General features: G+C 37.2%; 1 protein-coding gene across 2 annotated transcripts; it reads left to right on the top strand.

Annotated features, from left to right (window-relative positions):
- Positions 1–236: 236 nt before the first annotated feature.
- On the top strand, positions 237–25167 carry LOC146160742 (E3 ubiquitin-protein ligase RNF19A-like). Of its 2 annotated transcripts, XM_083384230.1 has the most exons (17): positions 237–354; positions 575–690; positions 1360–1475; positions 2477–2571; positions 4633–4797; positions 5199–5292; positions 5530–5635; positions 7679–7820; positions 9106–9268; positions 11600–11714; positions 12370–12591; positions 16345–16488; positions 16781–16835; positions 17545–17632; positions 18777–18915; positions 20160–20365; positions 22909–25167. In XM_083384230.1, the coding sequence occupies exons 1-17, from the start codon at positions 269–271 to the stop codon at positions 23056–23058; spliced, it is 2202 nt and encodes a 733-aa protein (XP_083240356.1). In that variant the 5' UTR covers positions 237–268; the 3' UTR covers positions 23059–25167. The 2 variants fall into 2 exon arrangements, with proteins under 2 accessions (XP_083240356.1, XP_083240357.1); XM_083384231.1 differs by lacking the exon at positions 16345–16488.
- The last annotated feature ends 179 nt before the right edge of the window (positions 25168–25346 follow it).

Raw genomic sequence — 25346 nt, forward strand, 5'->3', positions numbered from 1 at the left:
GTGCATTTGGCTTGCCATTTTTAGTTTTGAAAATGTGACATCAAAGCAACAATATGCTAGATGTCAAAAACTGAGAAATGGTCTAAAGCCAAATCTGACATAAGATTGGTTCTGAACAAAATTGATCCAAAATTTTATAAAATTATATGACAATGTTCTTATTTAAATTTTCTGTGGTATAAATCTAAAATAGTAAAACTAATATATGAAATGCATACAACTTGATTATATTTGTTAGAAACATATCCACCAGTTATATTAAAGTAAAATGTCGTCTGGGGATGTTAGTTCCACAACCAAGAAACCAAGAAGATTTCCAAGAATACATTTTGGAACCCGTAGATTGTTTTCAAGGTATTATATGTATACATCAGTATTATAGCCAAGAAATTGTCAAAAGTTGGTAGTACTAAATGCATTTATTACTACTATGGCCCAAAATGTCTTTCTGTGTAAGTATTTATTTCTTTACCTTAAAACATATAAAAAATATTTGTGTCAATGTGTATGTTGTTATGGATTATATCCAAACGATTTCCTTGATGTTACATTTTTGCATGATTTTCATTTTTAGGCGATGTAGTAACAAATCGGAGAGGAAATCAGAGTCAAGTTTAGATGCAAATTCTGCCTCCACTTCTACTGAGTCTGAAAATGACAAAAAGATTGTTTCTGACTCAACCACAACTGGTAGATTTATTTTTGTTTCTGGTTTGAATAAAACTTATAAAGTTTTGTGTGCTACATTTTGTAAGACATTGATTTTCTAATACACTTGTTTTACCTGAGTTAACCTAGCCTGATTTAAACTGTGTAGCACAATGATATGAAACATTGAATTGAATCTAATGAGATAAACATTTGTCTCTTTATCCAATATAAAGTATTTTTTAAGCATAGGTAAAAATGTTATGTCATTTGAAATACAGTGATAGTCTTATTATGAGAAAGCATTAAGTCAACCCATTTCAGACAAAATTAATGCCAAACTGTTAAGAGATGACAAGCGCCTTTGCTGTTGTATATTAGGGTACACAGTTTTGATCACTGCAAAACACAAAACTCTCGTTTAGGATTAATTGAACAGTATGCCAATATAACTAATATTTTCGCATTAGTTAGCCGTCTGCCCATGATATTGCACTATCTGTAACATTGCTTTTTGGTTGCTTGTTAATTGCCCCATTGGTTTTCATAATCATCGGCTTTAACATAATTTTTTTTTTATGTTTCTTTAGATGTAGTGTTTTTTACATTGATAATTCAATGATAATACATATATAAATATTTAAAATTTCCTTTCCAGTAAACACTGTCCTTTTTGTTCTTATTTATCCGATTTTATTTTTGTGTTATTAGATGTGCCATCGCCTTCAAGTCCTGCAAGTCCAGCTGCCCCACTTACCAAGTTAGACACAAAACTTGACCAAAATTTAAAGGGATTGAAAGAATGTCCACTTTGTTTGGTTTCGCAGGTGAACAGTAAATGAAGTTAGATGTTTGGTATTTATTATTTATTTATCTGTTGGTAGTTCACTATTTACCATTATTAGGAAAACTAAAAGTATCGAAATAATTCTGCTACAAGTAATTAGTAACACTTTTTTTTTACATACAATGCATCATTTTGCACTCATCTGCTTGCCAACAAGTTCAATTCGCTCAGGCGAGTGCTGTTTGCTACCCACTAATTCCAAATTGTAAATGCTCTTGTTAGCAAAAATTGATTGTTGTTATGAAACCTTTTAGGGTCCTAATTTGAGACAATTTATGTTCAACTTAGAATAAAGGCTAATTTTTTAGCAAATCTCTTTTGTTGCATTCTAAATCGACTGCAAAAAAAGAATTATTTCAGCACATAACACATGCTAAAAAGCTACATGTTCAATAATTGCGATAAACAATCAAGATGGTATTGGTTGTTATGCGAATAGTTTATTTTACTATGTTTGTCTAATAATTTTCTTTAGGAGAAATGTTTTGGTGTGGAAATTCTGTAACAAAAAAGTACTTGATTTTCAGTGGTTAGTAGTGACCTATTAATGTGTGTAAAACCCTATGTGCACCATAACACACTCCTATATGAATAAATGTATCTTGTTGCAAGATGGCTGTGTGATTTAGTAGGACAAGTGGACAAAGTTACTAGACTTGATTGACTGCCTTTTTTAACGATTTGCATGTATGCCTAGGTCATTTTGATATATAGCTTTGCTAGGACTTCTGTATGTTAATTTTTAAATATATAAAAGCGACTGTTTTTTGTCTATTTTTGGATTTCATTATAATTTTAGTGACATTCTGTTTAATGTTTTTCTAAACTGTAAACAAAAGGGGTTACCAGTTGTTGAGAGCCTGTCCAAGACGGATAAAACCTTGAGAACCACTGTGCTAGACACTACTTGGGATGAAAGTTAATGACAAACAAAATAGTGACCTATAACTCCAAAAATGTAAATCGTTTTAATGTTTGCAGCCACTGGAAAACTTTCCACAACTGAGCACTTGTCACCATCGTTCATGTTTAGAATGTTTGAGACAATATCTTGCCATTGAAATATCAGAAAGCAGGTAAGGTTCTAAATTCTACCTTTGAGAATATTGAGTGAAAATATTGAGTGAAATCTAAACATTAATCCTACCAATGCAAGGGCTAAATTATTAACAAACCTTGAATCTGTCAAAATAATTTTATTGTACCTAATACACTAACTCTATAGGCAAAAAATTCCTATTATACCTGTACTGTATATAAATAAAGTAGTTGTAGAAAATATATATGCCAAATGTTTTCTTTCCTGTTTTTTATTGATTTGTTTATCAATATTACCAAATTTATGGATTTCCTTATAGTCTGTCGTGTTAAGGTTGGTATTGTGATGCAAACACTTTAAGAATCTATTAGGTTATACCTTAGTACAGTGTTTCTTAAAGTGGTGAATGGTTCACCCCAGGGTCATTAAAATTTATGCAGGGGTGAACCAACCAAAAGGGGTGAATAAGGGTGAACGAAAGTTCAGGAGCATCCTATAGTCACTAGTAAGCAACTTTCTCAAGTATATCGATTAAAACCTGTTGTTTTTTGTTGTTTTTTTGCTTATTGTTATATAGTTAAGTTGGTTTGCACTCAGTGTATGAGTTAGGCCTACCATATGTCGTCTCTTTGAGAAGGATTTGTCCCCTTTTCTTGCAAAAACTGAATGGTTCTCCAAGGACGCTAAAAAATGCCCAAATGTCCTCTTTTTTTCGCATTTCGAGTTAGTTGCTAATACTTTTAGCAAGACTTTCAGGCGAGAGGTTGTATTTATTTCCAAAAATACTTATGCCATGAAAGATGCTGAATTGCTGGTTTAAAAAGGGTTTCTAGGGGGGCTCCAAGCAATTCATAGGGGGGGGTGAGCTCTAAGTTAATATTTAAATTTTTTGCTATGATTCTAATGGGATCGTTGGTTGTACACCACTCCTACAGCACTGTACAAACTCTGTTTTTGCCAACTTTAACATTAAAACTAACAAAAAAAAATTGCGAATCTTCTGTTATTTAATTTTGTTTACTTTGTTGAGCACAAAGTCTCTTTGAGTGCCATTCCATGTTTTCATATCATCGAAGGTATAACGGCCCTATTTAATTATAATTTTCCTAACTTATAGATAAACGATAAAAGTCATCCACCGTTGGAACTATTTTTTATCCATATTTTATATAATTGGACAACAGGCTAGCAACAGGGGGACGAAATGTTTTGCGAAAAGCCTCCTGATTTTACAGTTCCCGCTTGTCTCAGTGATATTTAATTAAAAATTATTTTTTTTGTAGGGGTGCAAGTCATAGAAAAATTACAAAGGGTGCCGCTACTAAAACAGTTGTGGAAATGGCACGTATTTCTCAAACGTAACAATTCTATTTTCGTTTTACTTGCAGGAAAAAAATGTCCTCTTTTTCGGTGCTAAAAATATGGTAGCCCTAGTATAAGTACAACATTTTGGTGACGTTTTGTGCTATTTTAGCTTTATATTCCTGGACTCGAGAAATTATAGATTTACAATGGTAAAACTTAGCTGAAGTTGATCTTAACAAAAATCGAAACACCCTATGTCATTTTGTGCTGTTATATATAGACAAGATAATTTTATCATATCATGAGACAAGGGTGAATGAAATCTAGAGATAGATGCTAGGGGTGAACGAAACTAAAAAAGTTTAAGACGCACTGCCTTAGTAGATACTATTCTTAATTGACTGGCCTATTATTTAAAATGAGTTGACAGATTTTGATATTTGATAGTCAAATATATATAATTTCTATAGCATAGGTTTAGTTACCTTTAGGAACTGATGGCTGGCATGCTACTTGCTATTTGTTAAAATTAATTACACTTACCCATGAGGTTATTTAAAATGATCTATGACAAGTTTGTATGAACATTATTATCAAATATCAAATGCTTGTTGTGTGATGTTATGAGATAACCAACTTTGCTACATGAGATGGAGGATATTTATGTAAATATATATTTATAAAACAATGTGCTAACTACTTCAGCAATCATGCCTTGTCACAATCATAATCTTTCAATATTTTTTGCACAGAAAAGCTAAAGTTTAACTATGGCTTCCAATGTTTTTTCCAGGGTAAATTTGATGTGTCCAGAATGTCAAGAACGCCTTCACCCAGCGGACATGAAGTCAATTCTTGGAAACAACATCCAACTCATGCAGAAGTGGGAGGAGTTCACACTTCGGCGAGCCCTTTCTGTTGACCCTGACTGTCGGTGGTGCCCCGCTCCTGACTGCGGGTTGGTATTATTTTTGGAGATGAAAAGCATTTCGGTGCCACACCAAATATTAGAAAATCTGTTACATATATCAGTCATTGTGCAATTGCGGTCGACGTAAAAGCTATATACGCCTGTTGTAGCTTTAAAAAGCCCAGGTTGAAAAGTATACTTTGACCCAATAAGGCACGGTTGTGCGAAAGTTTATGGAGAAAAGCTTTTTTTAATTACTTTTCTGTTAGTAGCATTTTTTTGGGTCAATTTTTTGTATAGCCTTTAGAAGTATTTTTTTGTTTATATTAAATTATGAATGCAATTTGACAGTTTTTTTTTGCAAAAATTGGGATCATTTATAGTTTCAGTTTTCTTCAGTGGAATGATGTTCATTTTGCCCATGTTAATATTTTTTTTATGTCTTACAGTTTTGCAGTGATAGCTTATGGTTGCGCAAGTTGTCCAAGGCTACAATGCGAACGTCCGGGATGTGATACTGAGTTTTGCTACCACTGTAGACAGGTTTGTATCCACTTTTTGTTTTGTAGGTTATCATCTTTAATTCTTTTTACGTTGTAGATAAAATTGAAAAAATAATAGACTTTTGAACTAACAAGTTAAGATTTTTTTTAACTTTCTAAGAATTAGGATGTTCGAATTATGAATTGGTTAAAGTTACACGCAATATCCTTTTAGTATTTACCTTTTTAAAAATAAGTTTAGTTTAATCTAACAATTTTTGTACCATTTTCATTACAGGAATGGCATCCTAACCAGACTTGCGATTCAGCCCACCTACAACGCACGAAGCAGCTGCGAATTCGAACCAATTCCGTTGCATACAGCCAAGGCTCTACTTTTCATGGTTAGAAATTCATGATGTTTATTTTTTTTGATGTGAGTTTTAAATTAGTTTATAATACTGTGAAGATTTTAAATCGGTTGTACTTATTTGTTTTTTATCCTTTTTTGAAGTCAAAAGCAAGTAAATATAAAAGTATAACTGCTACCAAAGGAACTTAGCCTTCCCCATACAACAAAGTTACTGTGTAAATCCATAACAAAATACCCTTTATATTCTCAACAAAAAATGTCAACTCAAGATAGAATATATTTTTAGACATTCTTACTGGAACTTTTTTTTGCCTGTTTTTAACTGTTGAATTAGGATTTTATATTTAGAACATCATTGTTGACCAGTGAAGCATTCATTTACTGCTGTAGAATATTGTGTTTACTGTTTAGGTTAACCCTAACTTCCTACCAATGTCCCGCGGGTCACGAAGTGACCCACCACAGATATTTAATGACCCACTTTGTCACTTCAACAAATGTGTGCAGAAAACCAGACAACTAAAAGCATTTTGTTTATAGAGTGTGGCGTTTGTTTAAGGAAAATGAGTTTTGTAGACTAAAAGTTCTAAAAACCCTGGTTAAACCAATAAACCATGCTGAAAAGCTTTATGCTAATCTTCTGTAGTAAGCCTATAAAAAATGCTGCAGCATTTGTTAACTATTTAGCTTCTTAATATTTGTGGGTATCTAAATTTGGAAATCGTCCATAAACCTTGAATTACGAAATCTCACAATAACATTTAAATCGAAGCAGCATCAGAGTTTCGCATAAAGTTAGTAAATAATTAAATATATGACCCACTTGTGCATTTTGTAAGGATTAGCGTCGTGTTTGTGACCCGCGCAATGAAAAGGTTCGCCATCTCTGTCCTAGGCAAATCAGAAACTATCCATGATAGCATTATGCAATAATACATTTAATCAAACTTATTATGTTTATATTTTACCTGTTTCCTTACTTTTGCCTTGACTGGGGTTCATATAAAATTGCAACATTTTAATGTATACAGAAAATCAGACATGTACTTAATAAATATGTGCCCATGTTTTCTTTCCTGTAGTTTTTGTCCGAATCATTATTTTTTTCAGTTAATTAGTAGTTTTGTTCGGTTATATTATTTATTGTTGTATTACTACAGTTCATTATTCAACTCTTGGGCATGAGCATATTAGACGTGTCTTAAAAATGTAGTCAGGAAGTTTGTTCTTTTTACAACATCTTATCTAGAGCAGTGCGCCGCAACCTTTTTTTTACTTACATCACATCAAATTTGACATAATGAATTTATTTATCTTCTAATTTTGCGGTTTTACCAGAATTAACGTTTATTTTCAGCCAACCAAACTCCTAAAATTTACACCCCCTTGCAAAAGTGGATGAGAGAACATTGAAGTTTTTTTAGCATTTAATAGCATATTCAAAAAATGAAACCTGTTGTTTGTACTTTTGTGCCTTATTTTTTTATTTGTACATTTTCCTTAATTCATTGTTTGTGAGAGCAGCCAGGATTAATTTAAACAATCACTAAATCCAATATTAGATTTACAATGATATTTCGTGGGAGTCTTGCGCATGGTTATCTCCCTTTCTAGTTTTAGTATAATGTTTGGAAACATTCGCTTTACATTTAATACTCTAGGTAGTTGAGTTAGTAAAAATAAATTTGACTTCCGGTGATTGATCGTAGCTAAGTTTTAAATATTAAGAAAAGTTTATAAACGTAATGCTCAAGGTACAAATGCCTGCCTTGATGTACATTTCAGGGTACTTCTTAATGAATACGGGAAACGCCGCGGCACAACCATTGCCGAACACTGATTTAGTGTGACAATTCGAGTTTGAATAGTTGATTTGATATGTGTATATAAACTGTCTTTAACGGGTCACCAAAGGGTCAGCTGCTCTCCATAGCGGCAGACGCAAATATGCCGGCTAAACTTTTACTTTAATGGCTTAACTGTATTGCTTTCGCTCAACTCAAACGCAAATCGAATGCGCCTCGCAGGTTTTTGGTATATTAGCAAATGCGAATGTCCATTGTGTTCCTTGCAGACGAAATTAAACCGTGTCCGAAATGCGGCGCGCTTATCGTTAAGATGAACGACGGCTCGTGCAACCACATGACCTGCACTGTGTGTGACGCAGAGTTCTGCTGGCTCTGTCTCCAAGAAATCACCGACTTGCATTACCTAAGGTATTTTCCACGCTTCTAACGTTTTGAAGTAAACTTTTTATGGGTATTTTTACTACTTGTCTAGCTTTTACGCTTTTGTTTAACGTTTTCATGTAAAGGAAGACGCCAATCACTTTCTTTAAAGCAATCTTGTTTAAGATTTTTAATATTCAGAACAAAAATAAAATGATAGGGTATTTCGTGCTGTTAAATTTTGGTTTATTCTGCTTGATCTACACTTAAACTGTTGTCTATTAAGAAAAATGTTGTTTTTCAAAATCGGAAGATGGGTGCTTTCCCTAATACTACTATATTATTTATTTTGTAAAACGATAATAGATAACTGAAAAGGAGCACTCTTTTGGATCGTGATTAATAACATACCGATTGGAGTATATGACGATTTTGTAATCGCACCCTGAACTAAAAAAAAGACCAAAAATCTATTTTAAATGATCGCGCGTTTCCGCTGTTGCCCAACGGTTTTTTACCTTTGCAATAAATTAAAGAAGCACAGCAGCTGCTGCATTTTTTTGTTGTTGCAATGTGGCCTCACCCATTTGGTGGTTGACGGATGTGTTTCGCGAAAAAAAATCGCACCGCGTTGCAATTCAAGCATCGATCGCTCACAAACGCAATCCGCATGTTCAGGAACCAATTGGACGTTTTAATAGTTTGTTTACTGGCCTCCAAGCTGATTGGCGGTGATAGCTGCGCCTGTTGTTGATGGCATACACCCAACACACACCCCATGTTAACCGCGTTGCGCTACGGACAGCTAAATTTGCTCGCTTCTTTTTGTTGATGTGTATCCAGATTGACCCGTTACTTGTTGCACAACAGCTGGCGCTAGCAGGGGAGCAATATGCTGCGACCTTGTAATTTCACCGCGCTTTCTTCAGCTTACAAAATTTCCAGTTGGCTTGCAGTTTTAGTCCAGTTATTTCATTTATTATTATAATACATATTAGTTCCTTACTCAACACTTTTCACTTGTTCGTCTAGGTTGGAAGTTAAAATGACCGACATAAGTGATGGCCTGTTTGCTTTGGACATAAGCATTGAGCAATTAGGATAAACTTACTTTGGTTTTAAACACTGGGTAAAAAATATGACACAAAGTTCGTCGCTTTTACCATTTTCGGCGTAAAGGCCAAACGAGACAGGCAAGATACCAGAGACAAAATCGTTTGCACTATCAAGTCAATTTTTTAAACTTATCTCCCAAACTTAAATTCAACGACACATTTTTAAGATCGCTAAACCCATGCATTCTAACAAATCCTCCCCTATTCTTTACCTGTAGTCCCTCGGGCTGCACTTTCTGGGGTAAGAAGCCCTGGAGCCGAAAGAAGAAGATTCTCTGGCAGCTGGGCCTCCTCATTGGCGCGCCGCTTGGTATCGGCCTCGTCGCCGGAATCGCCATCCCAGCTATTATAGTCGGCTTGCCGGTGTGGGTCGCCAGGAGGGTGAGTGTGCTGTGTTTTATTTCTCGCATTGCTGGCGCCTCCGATTTTTGACCTCTTATTATTCATGTTCAGCACAAAAGTCACGGCGTGCGACGCTTTTACGCTTTTGTTTGTGAGATGGCGTTGTCCGCAGCTTTCGATCGAACTCGCGGTGTAAGGTTTGTCGTACCGCGAATTTGTTTGACGCTGGCGCTAGTTTTATGCTGAGTCACTGCTGATATTTGATAGTTCGGCGTGATGTCATATTTCAAACGTCGCGACCGGTCATTAGATGTTTAGACTCGACTTCCCTCAAAATAGACGGCCGTTTGCGGCGTTGCTTTGTTTTCGTTAGTTGACTCATGAAACTAAGGCTATACTATTTCGAAATGTGTTTGAGAATTAGCAACTGCTTTTACCGCCTAACAATTGCTTCGTTACCGTGCTTTCTTTCATATAGATAGGCTAGAATTTAAGAACTGCCACTTGCGTACAGCCGCTATCATGCGACATGGAATACTACCGGGTATCCAAGATAAACGTAGCAATGCGGAAACGTAATTTGCATGCAAGAAAGTGCATGTGAAGACAACGTTGTTTGTTTCACCTAACATAACAAGACGTAAACCGGAGTTATTGGTTGTGGAAACTACATACAAAAAAAAACTAGAACGAATGACTGATGCAAACGAGCTTAAACTTAAATGTACCAATCGGGGCAGTTTGAAACTTCAACATCTCGTTTTCCACGAATTTGTGAATGCCGTCGAGCAGTGTCTAAAGCGGTGATGAAAGTAGACTGTTGCAAGCCACGAATGGCACGTCGTGCGCCCAACTGAACCAATGACGATGAGAGCGCTTCTTATTGGAATCGAATTACGCGTTGGAATTGCCCCGAGCCAACATAGCGCATCTTAGAATGCTAATTTTTCCCGTTTTTTGCTCCCAATACTAGGCACGCTAAATGACAGACACAATGCAGTGTTTTTCTGCCCGACTTTAAACGATTTTGAAAACCAAGAAACATTGATTTTTACGTTTTTTACTTCTGTTTAGCTAAACAATCGGTATCGGTAAAAATATATATAATTACCAGCATACCGATTTTACTATATTGTAAACTACGCCAACTGGTATCATTCTTAACAATAGGCAAAAGTTAACACAATAAAAGAGTTTTCGTATCGATTTGTAAGTCATCACAAAGCCATTGCTTTCATGGCAATCTTTTACTGCGTCTCCCCGTACACGCGCCACCGTGTCACAGGGTTAACGGGCAATTCGTTTGCACTTCTCGCGATTAACTTTTAGCTGGAATTTCGACCGAGATCGATACTTCGAAAATAGTTGGCTAGGGGCGATGCTTGTACGCGAAGGATCACGTTAGGAGGGTTCACATTTTATACTTTAATACGCTATACGCTGATCAGTAACTGATTAAAAATATGTACTAGTTCGCTTGTAAGTTACCTATACGCGATGCTGATGCTTTGTTATATGCCAAAGTAAACAACTAAAAAGGATTGTAACTTACTTTGCAGTAACTTGTTTGAAATATTTTCTCCTATTATATCGTTAAAGCTTGGTGAAACACAATAACCGGAAACATGGAAGGATGGTGATTTTATTTGGCTATAGTACACAATGCGTAGTAAAAGGCCACTTATTTCCAATCCGAACTTCTATATTTTCTATATTGTCGATTTCACACTGCATCTTTATAATATAGATCTACAACTATAGTTACAAAACGTTAAGCGTCTCGCTGTTTAAAACATCAGAATCGCGGTAGGATTCGGTCTTAAAGTATTTTAGCTGTTTATTTATGAAGGTTCAATGAGATAACGGATTTCCTATAATAACATTTTGTCTAATGCCATATACTTATGTGATGCAGATTGCGGAGATTTACAAAACTATTATATAAGTGTGCATTTTATCACTTAAAAAAAAATATATATACTTGCGTGAAGCCGTGTATATAACTCGTAACTGCGCGGATAAAATTTCTAAATATTGTGAAACTATAGGTGTCTTATACTGGGGTACCTAATTGCGATACAGCTATCCCTTATTTTAAACAAAATTACTTCTATTGAATATGACAATTGACATGTACTTAACATAGTGGAATAAGCATATTTGTTAAAATATAAAAAAAACATTTTGGGGTTATTAATCCAAAACCTGCCAAAGCTTCGTTTTCTTTGGATGTATATTTACCCTTTGCAGCGCCCTACAACCTTTTTTTGAGAATTTCTTTCCGTTTTTCACTTATTAAGTAGGTAGAAACGAAAGCATGACGCGTACTGACAACTTGAAAAAGGAGTATTTTTTCGTACGCTTTTCTAGATCCTGGCTCATTACGAAGGCAAGGAGGTGGCCAAGGTCAGAAGAAACCTCTTGGTGGCATCCTGCGTTGCCGGATCCGTTCTTCTGTCACCTGCGCTAGCCGCTCTGGCGGTCGGTAAGTCGATTGGCATCAAACGCTACCACTCCACGTTGGCCGCTCATGTCTGCGACAACAAAAATATTTCGGAGGTCTTAAGCGCAAACTTTTTCTAAGCTAATTTCTGTTTTAAATCAATTCGAATTAAAATAATACGGGCTGATTACGCAAAATTTGTGCGTTGTTTAAAATAAAGAATAGGTTCAAAATAAAGTTCTATACTAAAGCTAGTTAGGTTGCTGCAGTAAGTGCGGTAAATTATTCAGAAAAAGAACTGTATTCGCCGACCAGTAAATATAGTTTGTACGGGTGTATTAATTCTGTTTTGTGTTTTAAGACAATTCTAAAAAAACAAACAAAGTGGATTTACTCGGTCTCAGTGAACCTTAAGAGCAATAAATGAATTTGTGTTGCGCTGTTTGAGTTTACGTGGTTGCCCAAGGCCCTTTTTTAGACTACTGCTTTGTACACTATTGTAAAAGGAAAAGCCATTCCGTTTCGACAAACATCAATGGCTATAGGACTACCCGTCTAACACGTGGAATATTCTTTCCAAACAGCAATCTGTTATATATTTTTGTTGTAATTGAAATGTGCCCTCGTTTAAATACGACCCAGGAGTCTGAAAGACTGTTAAGTTACCAACAGCGTCTTTTTTCTTACTCATCGCCAGGCGTTGGCGTCCCGGTGATGCTCCTCTACGTTTACGGCGTCGTGCCATTCTCCCTTTGCCGAACCGGAAGTTACGGCATTACCGCTCGCAACCTGACCGGAAGCAACTCGGGCTTGTCCATGTTGCCAATTGGCTTCCGGATACCCGACGGCTCCGGCCAGCCCGGAATGTCGGCGCCGGAAGACCCGACCAACTTTAGTGGCGCCACCAGCGCTATGAACCGTAAGCGTTTTTTTGTTTGTTGTTTAGGGTTCTTTCGTTTGAGACAGTTCGTCCCTTAAGTTTGTTTGGAAGTTTAAAAAGTCGCGACTTTACCAACCAATGGAGGTCTAAGGTTCTTTTCAAAGTTTTTCTATTTGCGACCCACAATAAAATATTAATATGTTTAGAATAAACAATGTGTTCACATGCAATTTACTATTAATGCTAAACACATTTTTTTTTAATTTTTTGACTGTTTTAAAAGTTTATCAATTTAAAATAAATTTTTTCACTTAATATAAAGGATGTGAAAGCTAAATTAGCCAAAACAATTTTCTGATGTCCTTTGTTTAACATATGATGTGACAAACAGTTAGACCGAAAGTTGACTTTTTTTGATACCTTGTTTCGATTAATTTATCTTAATACGGTAAGATGTTTACGTTAGTTTGTTTATTTTATGCTATTTAAAGAGCCAAATATTTTTAATATAGGTATTTTTTCGTGTGTTAGCATCGCTTTTTTTAGCCTTTATATTCAGGTGCAGGCTAAAACTGAAAGATATATTTGATCAGTGTCATAAAAATACCATATTATCGATTCGATGTGTTTGAAATTAGAAAATTACATGAGAATTCTTTTATTTTGGGCTAGGTTTACAAGCTAGAAATATGAGCAAGTACTTCTTTTTTTAGTTGCTTTGCAAAACCAGTTTCGGTATTGATTACTTTCATGAATTTAAAGGCTATTTAAATTTCCCAAGCCTTTCGTCTAACACATTACGTCGTTACGAGCTTCCGGTAATAGTGACCTAGAAAAGTAACCGATGATTTGGCTCTTTGTTTATCGGGACTTCAACTATTCTTCGGTGATCGTTAAACGATTTATTGTTGAGAACACTTCCGTTCAATACTTGTTCTATTTTGTGGTCATAAGATTGTGGCAATGTGGCATTCATCAACAGTGGATTTTTTTGTGGATGGGATGTGACGTTTGTTAGGCTCTCTGTATGTGTTTACTACTGTATTTATGTCGAAGCATGACAGTTTTGTAAATTGTTCATTCGGCAAAGGCTAGCTAATACATGGAATTTTTATTTTTGCTTTTTGCTTGCTGGTTTCGTAAACTAATTTAATTTTCTCACCACACTCAAACAAACATTCGAAATATTTTGATGAACGCTTTGTTGATATTTAATCTAACGAGACGTTTGCGTCACAGTTGAGTGGTAATAGTATGATAACACTACGCACAAGTATTAAGGTTGTAGCTTACACGGTGGCCAACTTTATGTCAATACTGTTGCGTCTAGCCCACCAATAGATGTTTAGCATTTTAAGCTCGCGAAGGCGGATGACATAGACACTTGTGTTGCCTTGTCGTGTGCAGCTGGGATAATAAAACTTCTGACCTTTGCCCACCAACGATTGCCCACAGCAGTGGGACTCGTTTCTCGTCAAGATATGTTTTACTGCTAGATCTTTTTTTAAGGTGTATTATGGCGTTGGTGACATGTAATGGGACAAACGGATAGGAACAATCAAAAACATGGTGTACTAAAAAAGCTTAAGGTTGCCGTTATTGTTAAACTGGCAGTCCAAAATAACGCCATTTAACTGTCCAGAGACTACCAACTAACGCCAGAGAAGGGATTCCCCTGACGTAAAAGCCCTCATTGTCCGACCGTTGGCTGTGTGTTTGTGTCGGTTAAAGTTTAATCTGTTGAGAGTGTCTCGTGATTGTGTTTGTCATTACGCTGCGTCGCAAAAGACCGACATCCGCAGGTTTCTGGAATATTCTCTTCGAGCGGACGCCGATATTTTCTGCCAGGCTATTTATTCGCCGCGATGCTGACGGAGCTTGGTCGTGTCACTACATACTTTGCCATCGATCACGGCCCTGACCCGAACCACGCTACAACCGCCGCTGTTTGTTGCCGTTTAGAGAAATCAATTTACCGCGATCGAAATTCTGAGGCAGGTTTCGTAAAGCGAACTATACCAGCGCTCTCTGTGCGCAGGGCCGACCGATAAGGAACGTGATTTACAATGATCTTTGCATAACCACATTGCCATGACGTACTCGTCGACGAAGCGGTTCACAGTACGCGATCCGAAGCAAACCGCCTCTAAAAGCTTTTTAGTCGTCTCGAGAACGCCCGATTAGCGTTATGTCTGTTCAAAGAAATTGTACCGATTTCGTATTTTCTATATGCTAAATATACAGTTCAGAAAGCGCGTCACTTAGGGAATCCTGTTTCGGACCGTATACGCGCATTTATTTTTCCCTTTTTGCGTGCCCCACCCTACACTAACTTACGTCATTTTTGTCGCCCGTTCACTGGCATCCGCAACTGCGACGCGTGATTAATACCTAAGCGGCTGAGAAATTCGCCTTCCTCGTCGTCGTTTAAGGTTGCGCTAAATAGTCGTGTTGCAAGTTCTGCGAACACTTTAATAGTTTGGCAGCAGTACTGTGTTGGGCTGCGCGTGTATTGACATAAGCTACATAACCATTCGGAGGGGACATCTAAGAAAACATAATATGTCGTCTGTGTGACGGAGCTTGTCTTTCCACAACAACCACACACTGTTTGGATTATTTTTGAATAAAAGAGCGTCGCTGTCGAACAGCCGCGTTGTAGCTGTGCAGTGTGTAGGCGTGCGTGAATATATTGTACCCAACACTTTGCTCTCTCTGGTGACATTTGCTTGACTGTGGAACCTTTCGGGATATTACGCCACGCAAACAACAAACCAGTCGGTCCTTTTCATCAAAATAATTTGTACCGAGCATCTCCGTTTATCTGCTTTGATTTTGTTGCTCGAGGTTTTAAAATATGAATTTTGAGTGCCTATAGCTGTATACAGTCGGTTTTCGAAAAGTTTTCGAAAGCTTATTTTACAAAAAAAAATTCGAAATTTAGTTTTAACGTTGAATTAGTTTAACTACGTGTTAAAAGGGGTGCATCATTAGGTGACTCCTCCCACGCCACAGGCGCGGCGTAAGTCGTCAACGCCCGATACGTCACATGACGTCACCCGACCTTTCTTGACATTCCTTCTCTCATTCATGATGTTGCAATGACGAACGCTAAATCGTCCAGTTGACACAGCCGTTTGGTTGTCTTTGGCATTTTTTCAGCGTCGAGAAAAAGAATAAAAAAGGGTGTTTTAATGTCACCCTGAAAAGGCTAAAACCGATAATGTTAAAATAAGAGTCTTACTCGTTTTAAAGGGGCCTTGCAAACTGACGTAAATTCCTCTGGTTTAATAAATAATCCAATGCGACAAATGAGACATATCAAATGTTATCGGCCGTTTGTGCATAATGGTTGAAGGTTATAGTAAGACGTAATAAGAATATCAAATCCCATACAGAAGTAGGTATGATTTTTAGCGTTTCGAATAACTCTTTATTCATTTTCCACATTAAACTTTATTATTATTCGTATTCCACTGATTGGGATTTTAATAAATTGTTGTTAATATAAGAAATTTATGAGCCTTTTGACTTAGTTAGTTTGTCTATTTTCTGTTTTAAAAGCTTACTTAGGCAGCACACAGAACCTATTATTATGACATTTTCCTTCTACAATTGTAGCTGTGTACATTTGTCATCAAACGTTGCATTGTTCTATTGATTTACACCTCACAGTTCTGTCTTCCTATAGTACGCTTGCATCAAGAATTTCCTCCCAAAAAGTGATTTGAGAATCGTTTTATGTTTTGGTCACTAAAGACGATTCTTAACCTAGTTAACGTTTGGTTTAAGCTCGCCTTGGTCCGATCAACCCAAGCATCGGAGAGGCAAGCGTTGGGGGAATCACCATGGGTAGTTTCAACACGTCACGCGCCAGTAATCTTGACAAAGTTGGGCGCATGGACACCGACGGTGCCAGCAACATCGCCATTGCGGGTATGACCATTCTGGTATCTAGTAAATGTTTACTACAATTAAGCATCACAACAACATACTCTTTTGGTAAGATTTTGAGAAACCCGCAAGCAACATTAGTAACGGTGTAATCTCGTTTCGTTGTTGAATTTTTTTCTTTCTTTTAACTTGGTAATTTTATAAGGTCTTCGAAATAAACGTTTGAATAGGTCTGAACCAATATAAAAATGTAACTTTAAAAATGTTTTGCTGTTATTTGTTGCCACCGCATTGCGTTTGGCTGTAATTATTGATTTTTGAATGTTTTGTACAGGAACCAGCATTACCGGAAGTTTATCTGGCATTAGTGGTGCTCTTGGATCTAACAGGTGCGTCTAACGTATACATAAGCAAGTGAAGTGAGGTGCGCGCTCCCTTCATTGAAACAAATATTCTATGCCCAGTAGAGAAAATTACAAAACTGATTTGAAACTTCGGCTGTGGTTTGTAATCCAACGCAACGATTTTTACCTGAAAAGGCAAAGTTGTCAAACCAAAGTAAACTAACAAAAAGAACGTTTACATGCAATTAAAATTTTGATCTAATTAAGAATGTATAAGTTTTATTACGATTGACATTTTGAACTTTGAAGTTGGGTCATTGAGTGTTTGATATATTTTTTTCGCCAAAATATCCGGTAAAACTCCTGGCATTCCGGAACCGGGCAAGCACGTTTACGCCATCCTTTAGAGTTTAGATCAGGGGTGGGCCAAATCCGGACCGCCACACCTCCTTGACGAACTAGGTTCGACGCCATTTTATTTTTTGGCTATTTCAACTAATAGGTAAATGCGAATTATTATCAGCCTAAAACCGTAATGACGAGAACTATGAACAAAGTTTCGCCAACCAATTTTATCAGAATGCATAATTGTCAGTTAAAATTCATTACGGATAGCAGAAACCTTTCTGAGGTTGGATTTGTCCCGCGACTAGGGAAAAAAATTGCCCACCCCTTATTTAGACTTTACTCAACAGCTGCAATAAGTAGGGTGTATTGAGCGGGTGGATTATCCGAAACGATCTATTGTCTGTAGAATCGAAATCCACGCAAAGGACGCCGATCAGCAATCGACCCACACCCAGATATCAGTCGGCTCCGCTCCCAACGTTACATCCGCGCAGGTAAGAACGGCACGTACGCATTGTCCCAGATGGCTTCTGCTTATCGACACACTTGGTTCAGTATTTAATTGATACCGATTTGAACACATGATTACAAAAGTTCGTTAGGTATCTCGCCTTTGATTTTTTTGTTTTATGCTAATATTCGGGATAAGTATAGCAAATGAAAATATTTTTGTCAATTCATCTTGTTGTACAGTCTACACACATGCAGATGCTTTTGGTATTTGGTATAATTAATTACACTATGTTTAGGCTAAACTACACAATGTAACTGTCGACAACTTTGCGTAGCCGGGTCACAATTTACATTTTCTATACGTTAAACGTAAATGCCAAGTATAAGGTTGAGCCATTGTAAAATCGTCACCACGTCAGACAAGTGTCAGACTTGGGACGTCGATCGTCATACGTATAGTTCGAGAAGAGTTTCCTTTTCACAAGCGGTTGAAAGCGAAAGTCGTTAACCTATACGCGTGTGGTTTCGTGTTCCTTGTGGAATTTAAGCGCCTCGTGTTTTACGCCTTGTATAGCTTTCAGGACTCATGCCTTTGGGAGCACTCGGGAATTCACTCGAGATGGTTGCGCTTATCCAGGCTATTGCATTGTTTGCCACTGCGCCTCGACTCTTACTGAAAAAGATAAATACAAAATGTAATTTTTGTCTGTTTGCTTAAAACATATTTTTTCGCCAAAAAGAAATATGACAAGACTTTCTAAGATCACATCGTTTCTTTTAGTTTGAAAGCTTTATGTTCGTCACTAAATATATGTCAAGTTAAAATAAATTAAAGTTAAGTTGAAATAAAAAAAAAAGCCCAGTGTTTCGCAACCTTTTTTGGCTTGCAGCACCCTACAGAAATAATAAGTAGTTCGCGGCACCCTTGCTCGTATTTTTACCGAGTGATTAACTTACAATAAACGAGATTTAAACAGCAGCACATTACCTGTGCAACAAGGTTGAAACAGACTTTAATTTGTAGTACTTTTATCGTACTCTAAAAGTTGTATCAAAAATTGGAATCCTAAAGAATTTAATTTCAAATATCTCTCGGTACCCTTGAGTGTTAAATGGCACCCTACCCCGGTTGAGAACTACTGTCAAGGCCTAGCTAGTAACACGCGAAATGCAATCCCTGTCCAGATCCACATGACAGACAACGTGTCGGAGCACAGTGCGACGAGCGTGCCTTCAACCTCCCACTACGCTGCGCAGGGAACATCCCTAAAGAAGTCATTTTCCTCCAAGTCGATCGGAAGCAAGAAGGTCAAACACCTGAAGCGTAAGTTCGACGCGCCACACTTGATTTGTCTGTGTTTAGAATTGTTTTTTTGCATTTGCCTTAATTTTTACCTCTCGTGTGTTAAACCGAAATCCTTGTCTGTTTAACCCTGCGGGACAAAATTGTCACGAAATCCCCGCCTTAACTGCTGGTTCGCTTGTTTTTGTTTATGGACCTACAGCTCGTTGTTTCTGCATAGCCTAGACAACCGGTGGCAACCTTCCCGTAAGATTTTACTTGCGTTTTTAAGGGTAGTTTTTAGTAATTAGGATAATTAACAGGATAATTAATTGGACATCAAGGCAGGCATTTAGCCCTTGCAATAATCTTAGTGTAACTTTATGAACTCTCAAACAACCTATTAGTAAACAGCAATTTTTTTTAAACTTCATATTAGCGTGAGTTTTTTCTATACGTGAGTTTTATCTATAGCCTGTAATTTAAAAGTTATTCTGTCAAATATTCTTGATTGACTGATATTAAATAATACTCCGAGGTCTGGCCGTTTCCACCATTCACGTCGCTTGCAACCCACAAAATGAGATGCAAATCGAGTTAACATTATTCGAAATTGACTTGGGTAAACCACAAACACTACAGAAATACCTAAAAAAAAACGTTCCAATGCGGGTCAGTTACGTGGGATCAAAGGCTCAATTAGCAATAAAGAGAATTTTCCTGCCAAAGCATGTGTGTTGACGTAAGAGTGGTGTGCGTGACGTATTTTACAGACGTCATTCTCAGCTGGCTCAAAGTCGTTTGGAATAATTTGCAATGGTGTTAAACCTTCCACGGATTCGATTTTTCGATTTAACGGCCACTTCACAAACAGCTGGTTGCATTTTTTTTACTTTTGATTGGTGCGAGCTTGCACTAAACAACAACGCAACAAGGCCGTTACTTGCATACTTACTCAATTGTTGCAGATCGTACTTTAACATACAGAATATTGCCAGAATTTAATATAGTTTACCAAAACTCGTACGATGCACAGGCACATGTTTTAACCTTACTCTATCCAATATTAATTTTAATTAATGTTTAACACAAAAAACTGACACAGGTGGACTGTAGTGATATAAAGTTATAATTTTATTTGAAGAAATTCGAACCAGGTATATCTACGTTCACTAGGCTAATCCAACCCAGGTGTCACGCCCACTTAAGTTTATCCTGCATCTCGGGTATGCCCGAAGATGCCTCACCAAACATTCCAGAACCCAATTTTAATTCGACTTTTTCAGGGTCTCCGGCTTCGGTCAAGGTGACGTCCAGCTGCAAGCGTCCAAGTCCCGGCGACGAGCCTCATGGTCTACCGGTGGTCGACGATCACTCGCCCCTGCACACCGCCACCGAGATTGGCATGGCGCCACTAAGCGAGGCCAAGAGCGACACGTCGCTGAGGATGGTGAACGAGTGCGAGACATCGCAGCCCCCCGCTTCTGGACGGGTAAACACCGAGTGATTTTTCGATTTGTTTTTCTCGGTAGCTGGGTAATGTTTAACAATTTCAAACGGTATCGGTTGATCGTCATATATTTATGTACGCGACTAGTTCATTCATAAGTTAGGCATGTTTTCCGCATGTGTTTGAGGCTAAGCATTTTATCCACAGATGTATTGCGACTTGCAAGGGATCATTTAAAACAGTGGTCGGCAACCGCCGGTCCGCGAGGAGTTTGCTACCGGTCCGTAGCAGGGTTGCCAAATTAAAATTTTGATTTAAACCCAAACTGTAAACACCTTGAATAAACTAAAACAAAGTGTATTTTTATTAATAAAACAAGCTAAATTTCGTTCTAATATGCTCCATGGTTGATTGGTATGATCAAAAATCACCATTAGTATCAAGCTCTCGTGAGGTTGAAAACAACTAGTGTTCTGTAGCCATATACGTTACATATAGCCTAGCACGTTCACAACATCCAAAAATGCATATTTTTATTGCAAAATCTAACTCCTAGTACTTACAATATATCAAAAAAATGGCCAAAATATCATCTTTTTTTATATTTACGCGTCCTGACCAAAAAGTGCAATAGAATAAGTTCATGCAAACAATGTTTGTAAACAATGTCCATTGTTTTGATATTTAAGAAGGAAAAGTTTCGAAAAAAAGTATGCTTTTTAATTAGTTTTGCAAAGTTTAATCCTCTATCTGTAGTTTTAGCCTCTATAAATTTAGTTTTTGCCTCTATAAAAATGCCAGAATACGGCCTGATTATTTTTCGGACATCAACCACGTTTAAAATATGCCAGATGTTTGAAATTTGTTGTCAAACAATTCAATCTGGCATTCTTGTACGTATGTCTATTTTATACTTTTCAGGTGTTGGTATTTTTTTATATAACCATTATTTTATATTTTGAAATCAAATTGTCGTGTAGGGTCTGGTCAAAAAAGGATCTAAAATACAATATATATATTACAAAGTGTAACTTATTTTAAAAGAATGCTTTAAATACTCTTATTTTAACAAGCTGGTAGAAGTAGGAATAGGTAATAATGGTATACAAGCAGTGGTGGGATTCAGCCGGTTCGCACCGGTTCTATAGAACCGATCGACTTACAAAGGTCCTCCAACCGGTTAGCATTACTGTCAATGGATTTTTGCATCTAATCTTGATACACCGATTTTTGAGATCCAAGTAGCTCACGTGTTTTTTTTTCAAAATGTGCGTTGGTCAAGTTCGCACGTAACAATTATACATGGTGTTAATTTTTATAGTTTTAGTAATTTTCCTTTTGTGATTGTTTGTCTGGGGACGACTGCTGGTTTATTTTGCTATTGCACTGTCTTCCATTTATCTTCGTAAAACGAAGTTCTGCCGTATATATAAAAAAATAATCAGTTTATTTGCCGAATAATATGACTTTTGATAACATAACCAGCTGAAAAATATGACATTTCTGATAGAACCGGCTGACAAAATTTGAATCCTACCACTGTATACAAGTGTAATTTAAGAAAAAGGCTTAAAAGTTTTACTGAAATGGGCAGCGGGCTTGGTTAAATTGCCAAGTTCAATAATTCCCAGACGAGAACAGCTCTTTGAGAAAAACACGCTTAAAGTTCCTATTGAAAAAAGTTGTAATAAATTTCCGTTACTAAACATTTGTCTTTTAAGGCCGGTCCGCGACAAATTTTTTAGTTTTAAACCGGTCCGCATTGCAAAAAAGGTTGCCGACCCCTGATTTAAAAGATATCACTGAAGGTGTTTTAATTATTAACAAAAATACATTTTGTCACAATTTACTTTAATAACTTGTGTATCGACTAAGGACCAACAAATCTACATCGATTTGATTAGAAAAGCCTGCCAAATATTAAACACGCCAGCTAATAAGTGCGAAGATTCTCCTGTTTTTTATGAATGGGGTTACGTCATACGAAACGGACGTGATTGACGCTTGCCCTATATGGAAGAAGCCCATTGTCTCGTTGCTCTGCTGGGCTAACGTCGCTTTATATGTACATGATATTTGCGCGTGCTATCTTTATAGGTGCAACTTCATCGTAGAACTGTTTTAGTCTATTTGTAAAAGCTGTAAATAAGGGATACATACCACAAATACGCATATAAGTCTCATTACAAATTCGAAAGATCTTTTTAAAATAGTTTTAGGTAAATATTTAACGGCTTCTATTGCTGAAAGACATCTGCATAGTACAGAGCAGTGGTTTTCAAAGTAGGGTGTACGGCCCACCGGTGGACCTAACAAAATTTGGGAGTGGTATGGATGTTTTGCGGCGTCAGTTCAAACACATAAACCCCCTGATGTGGCCAGGTGGTTCAAGCGCTTGGAAATCACTGGCACACAGTTAGAAACCATCACATTTATACAAAAAACTGTATTGTTTTTGTAAGCAGAACATTGTTTCATTTCTAAATAACGTCTCTCTGCCTTTACCTATACTTTGTTGTTTTGAATACAACGTTGTTATTACCCATGAACTGTTGCGCCGTGATGTAACGCTCGTTCGAATTTAGGCTCATCGCTCGATCAGCGCCGAAGACGGGGCCAGTGACGTCAGCAGTTGCGGCAGCATCAATCCGCTCCTCTCCTCCCCGTCGTCACACTCCTCCTCCTGCGATGCGAGGAAGCTCTCTTTGGGATCTTCCAAGGAGGACGTTGTGTGAGCCTTAACGCCCCGCGAATCGGCTGAGTTTGAAAGCGAAATGACATGCTTGGATGTTAATTTGTCGTAGACATTTCTGGGAAAACTTTTCTAACTCTGCATTTCAGTTTGCCACGAAAGCTTCCCTTTATAGCTTTATTCTGTTATATAAGCCTTGGTTTTTTTTTTCAACCCGTTGTATTGCATTGTATTGACTTTTGCTTTGTCTGAATGTGTGTGCACTCCTTTTTGCCAATAGGAAATTTCTGCCTCGGTGTCATCACTGATTCGCAATCGGCGTACCACAATAAAGGAATCTGAAGAACCTTGTCGAAACAACTAGATCCGTACTATATATGCAATTTAAAAACTTCCATGAAATCTTACAGACTGAGGAACGTTTCGTCGAATTTGATAGGCGATTTGTGTGGTAGAAAGCGATTTAAAATCACTGCTCTGTTATCTTTATCCTTTCCTTTGTACAGTTCAACAACTCTTTTTACTAGTCTGTCGTTATCAATGCAATTGCAAACATGAGCGTGAAGTTATTCCTACATTAATTCCCTTGACTTGGGGTAAGTTCAGCACCCAGCGCTGTACCCTTTTTACCTCTAACATTATTTCGGCTTGACTAATTTCTCGCTCCTTTTCAAAAAAACTGCGTATAGTTTAGCCAAATTTTCGGGCCTTCTTATATTCTCGTTTTGCGCAAGTATTTGTTGTGGAACAAACGCCATTCCCAAGCGAATGTCAACAATAGCTGTCGTTAACGCTGGCCTTTTGTGTCATGAAAAGTCTCCCGAAATGCCAATTGTATGTAGACCGCTTAAAGATATTCGCCTTACCGTGCATTTACTTTTAATGCGTGTTAGTGATGCGACGAGTTTGTAATTTAACTGATTTATCTTTAGCGCTTTGTGTAGTTGCTTGGCTTTATGTACAATACATGCAAGTTGTCTTAATGAACGATTTTGCGCAAGCTTTGCCACAACATATGTTAACAAAACTCCTAGGGACTAATAACGTTGTGTTTGCTCACGTACCATTAAAGCATTACATGTGTGCTTGGCAGTTACGATTAAGCTGGAAATATGAAACACAAAATTGCAAATCTGATTTATTGTTTCTCGAAATAATATACTGTAATTTGGTGGCCGTATAACATAATGCCTAACCAACCAGAACGTCGTTTTGTTGCGTTTTTTTTTAAATTATTGAAAGCACTGGTCTGCGAAGAATGTTTACTCTTTTTTTTTGCTTTGATCAAACGCATATGTCACGCAAATTTTGTGTTTATGTTCTTCACTGTTTTTTCTCCCCTTGCGCGCCTCTTGGTTGTGTGCGGGCCCAACAAGTATAGTTTTCTTGTTTTGTTTTTGTTCTTCTACGTGTACAATTTTTGTGCGTTGTTCATTCTGTTAGGTATAAATAAGAGAACATCGCGTAAGCTTTAAACTTGTTCAGGCTGTTCATGAACATTACGTTGTTGAAGATGGGAAAGCCATCTTTTGTTTTTTGATTGGGTTGTAAGTGGCTCTCTATTTTACAAGCCACCACTACGCTGTTACATCACTGGAAACTGTCATAATGGGCGGAAAAGGAGAAGCAAATATGCTCCAAAAACACATATTTTTCATTGCATGGTCAAGAATGTTATTCTATTTCAAACATATAGTGGTCTGTCTTGTTAGGTCCACAACCAATCCGATTTAATAGTTACCATGACATAAGTCGAGGAGCGAAAAAAGTGATATTCATCGTGTGTTAATCGGTGAATAGTTTTAACACACGTTGCGTAATTCGAATGTAAACGAAACCCAATACAACCCCCATTTTAATTTCAATTCACTTTGGGGTTAAACCCACATTTTTGGCAAATCAGTCAAATATTTTACGAAGTGCAACGATGGGGGGCCTGTCGTTAACAACCTACACGATTAACGTAAAAAAATGTTGTTTGAATAAAAAGAGTTCGACGGGCGTCTTAACAATAGTTATATGTTCCCGCCTTGAATTGTATTCTCCATCGTCGCAATCTTCCTTCCCATATTTGTGTGATTAAAACCAATTTCTGTTCATGTTTATGACCTTGTAAAGGTTTTTCTTTTCGGAATAAAAGTGTTTTGCTTTGTTTTCGGTTAGTAGTCATAGGAGGAAGCCTTTAGGTTTTCCGGTAAATTTTCTGTACAATATTTTAAAACCTAAGTTTATATCATTAAATCATCACCAACAAGTTGTGCTTTTTACGGCTGCCGAAAGGGAAAAAATACCCATTCGGAGGACCGAACTACTGTTACAGTGTTGTTACAT

Source organism: Ascidiella aspersa, chromosome 3 (genome assembly GCF_963924565.1).
Source record: "Ascidiella aspersa chromosome 3, kaAscAspe10.2, whole genome shotgun sequence".
In the NCBI taxonomy this organism is placed as follows: domain Eukaryota; kingdom Metazoa; phylum Chordata; class Ascidiacea; order Phlebobranchia; family Ascidiidae; genus Ascidiella; species Ascidiella aspersa.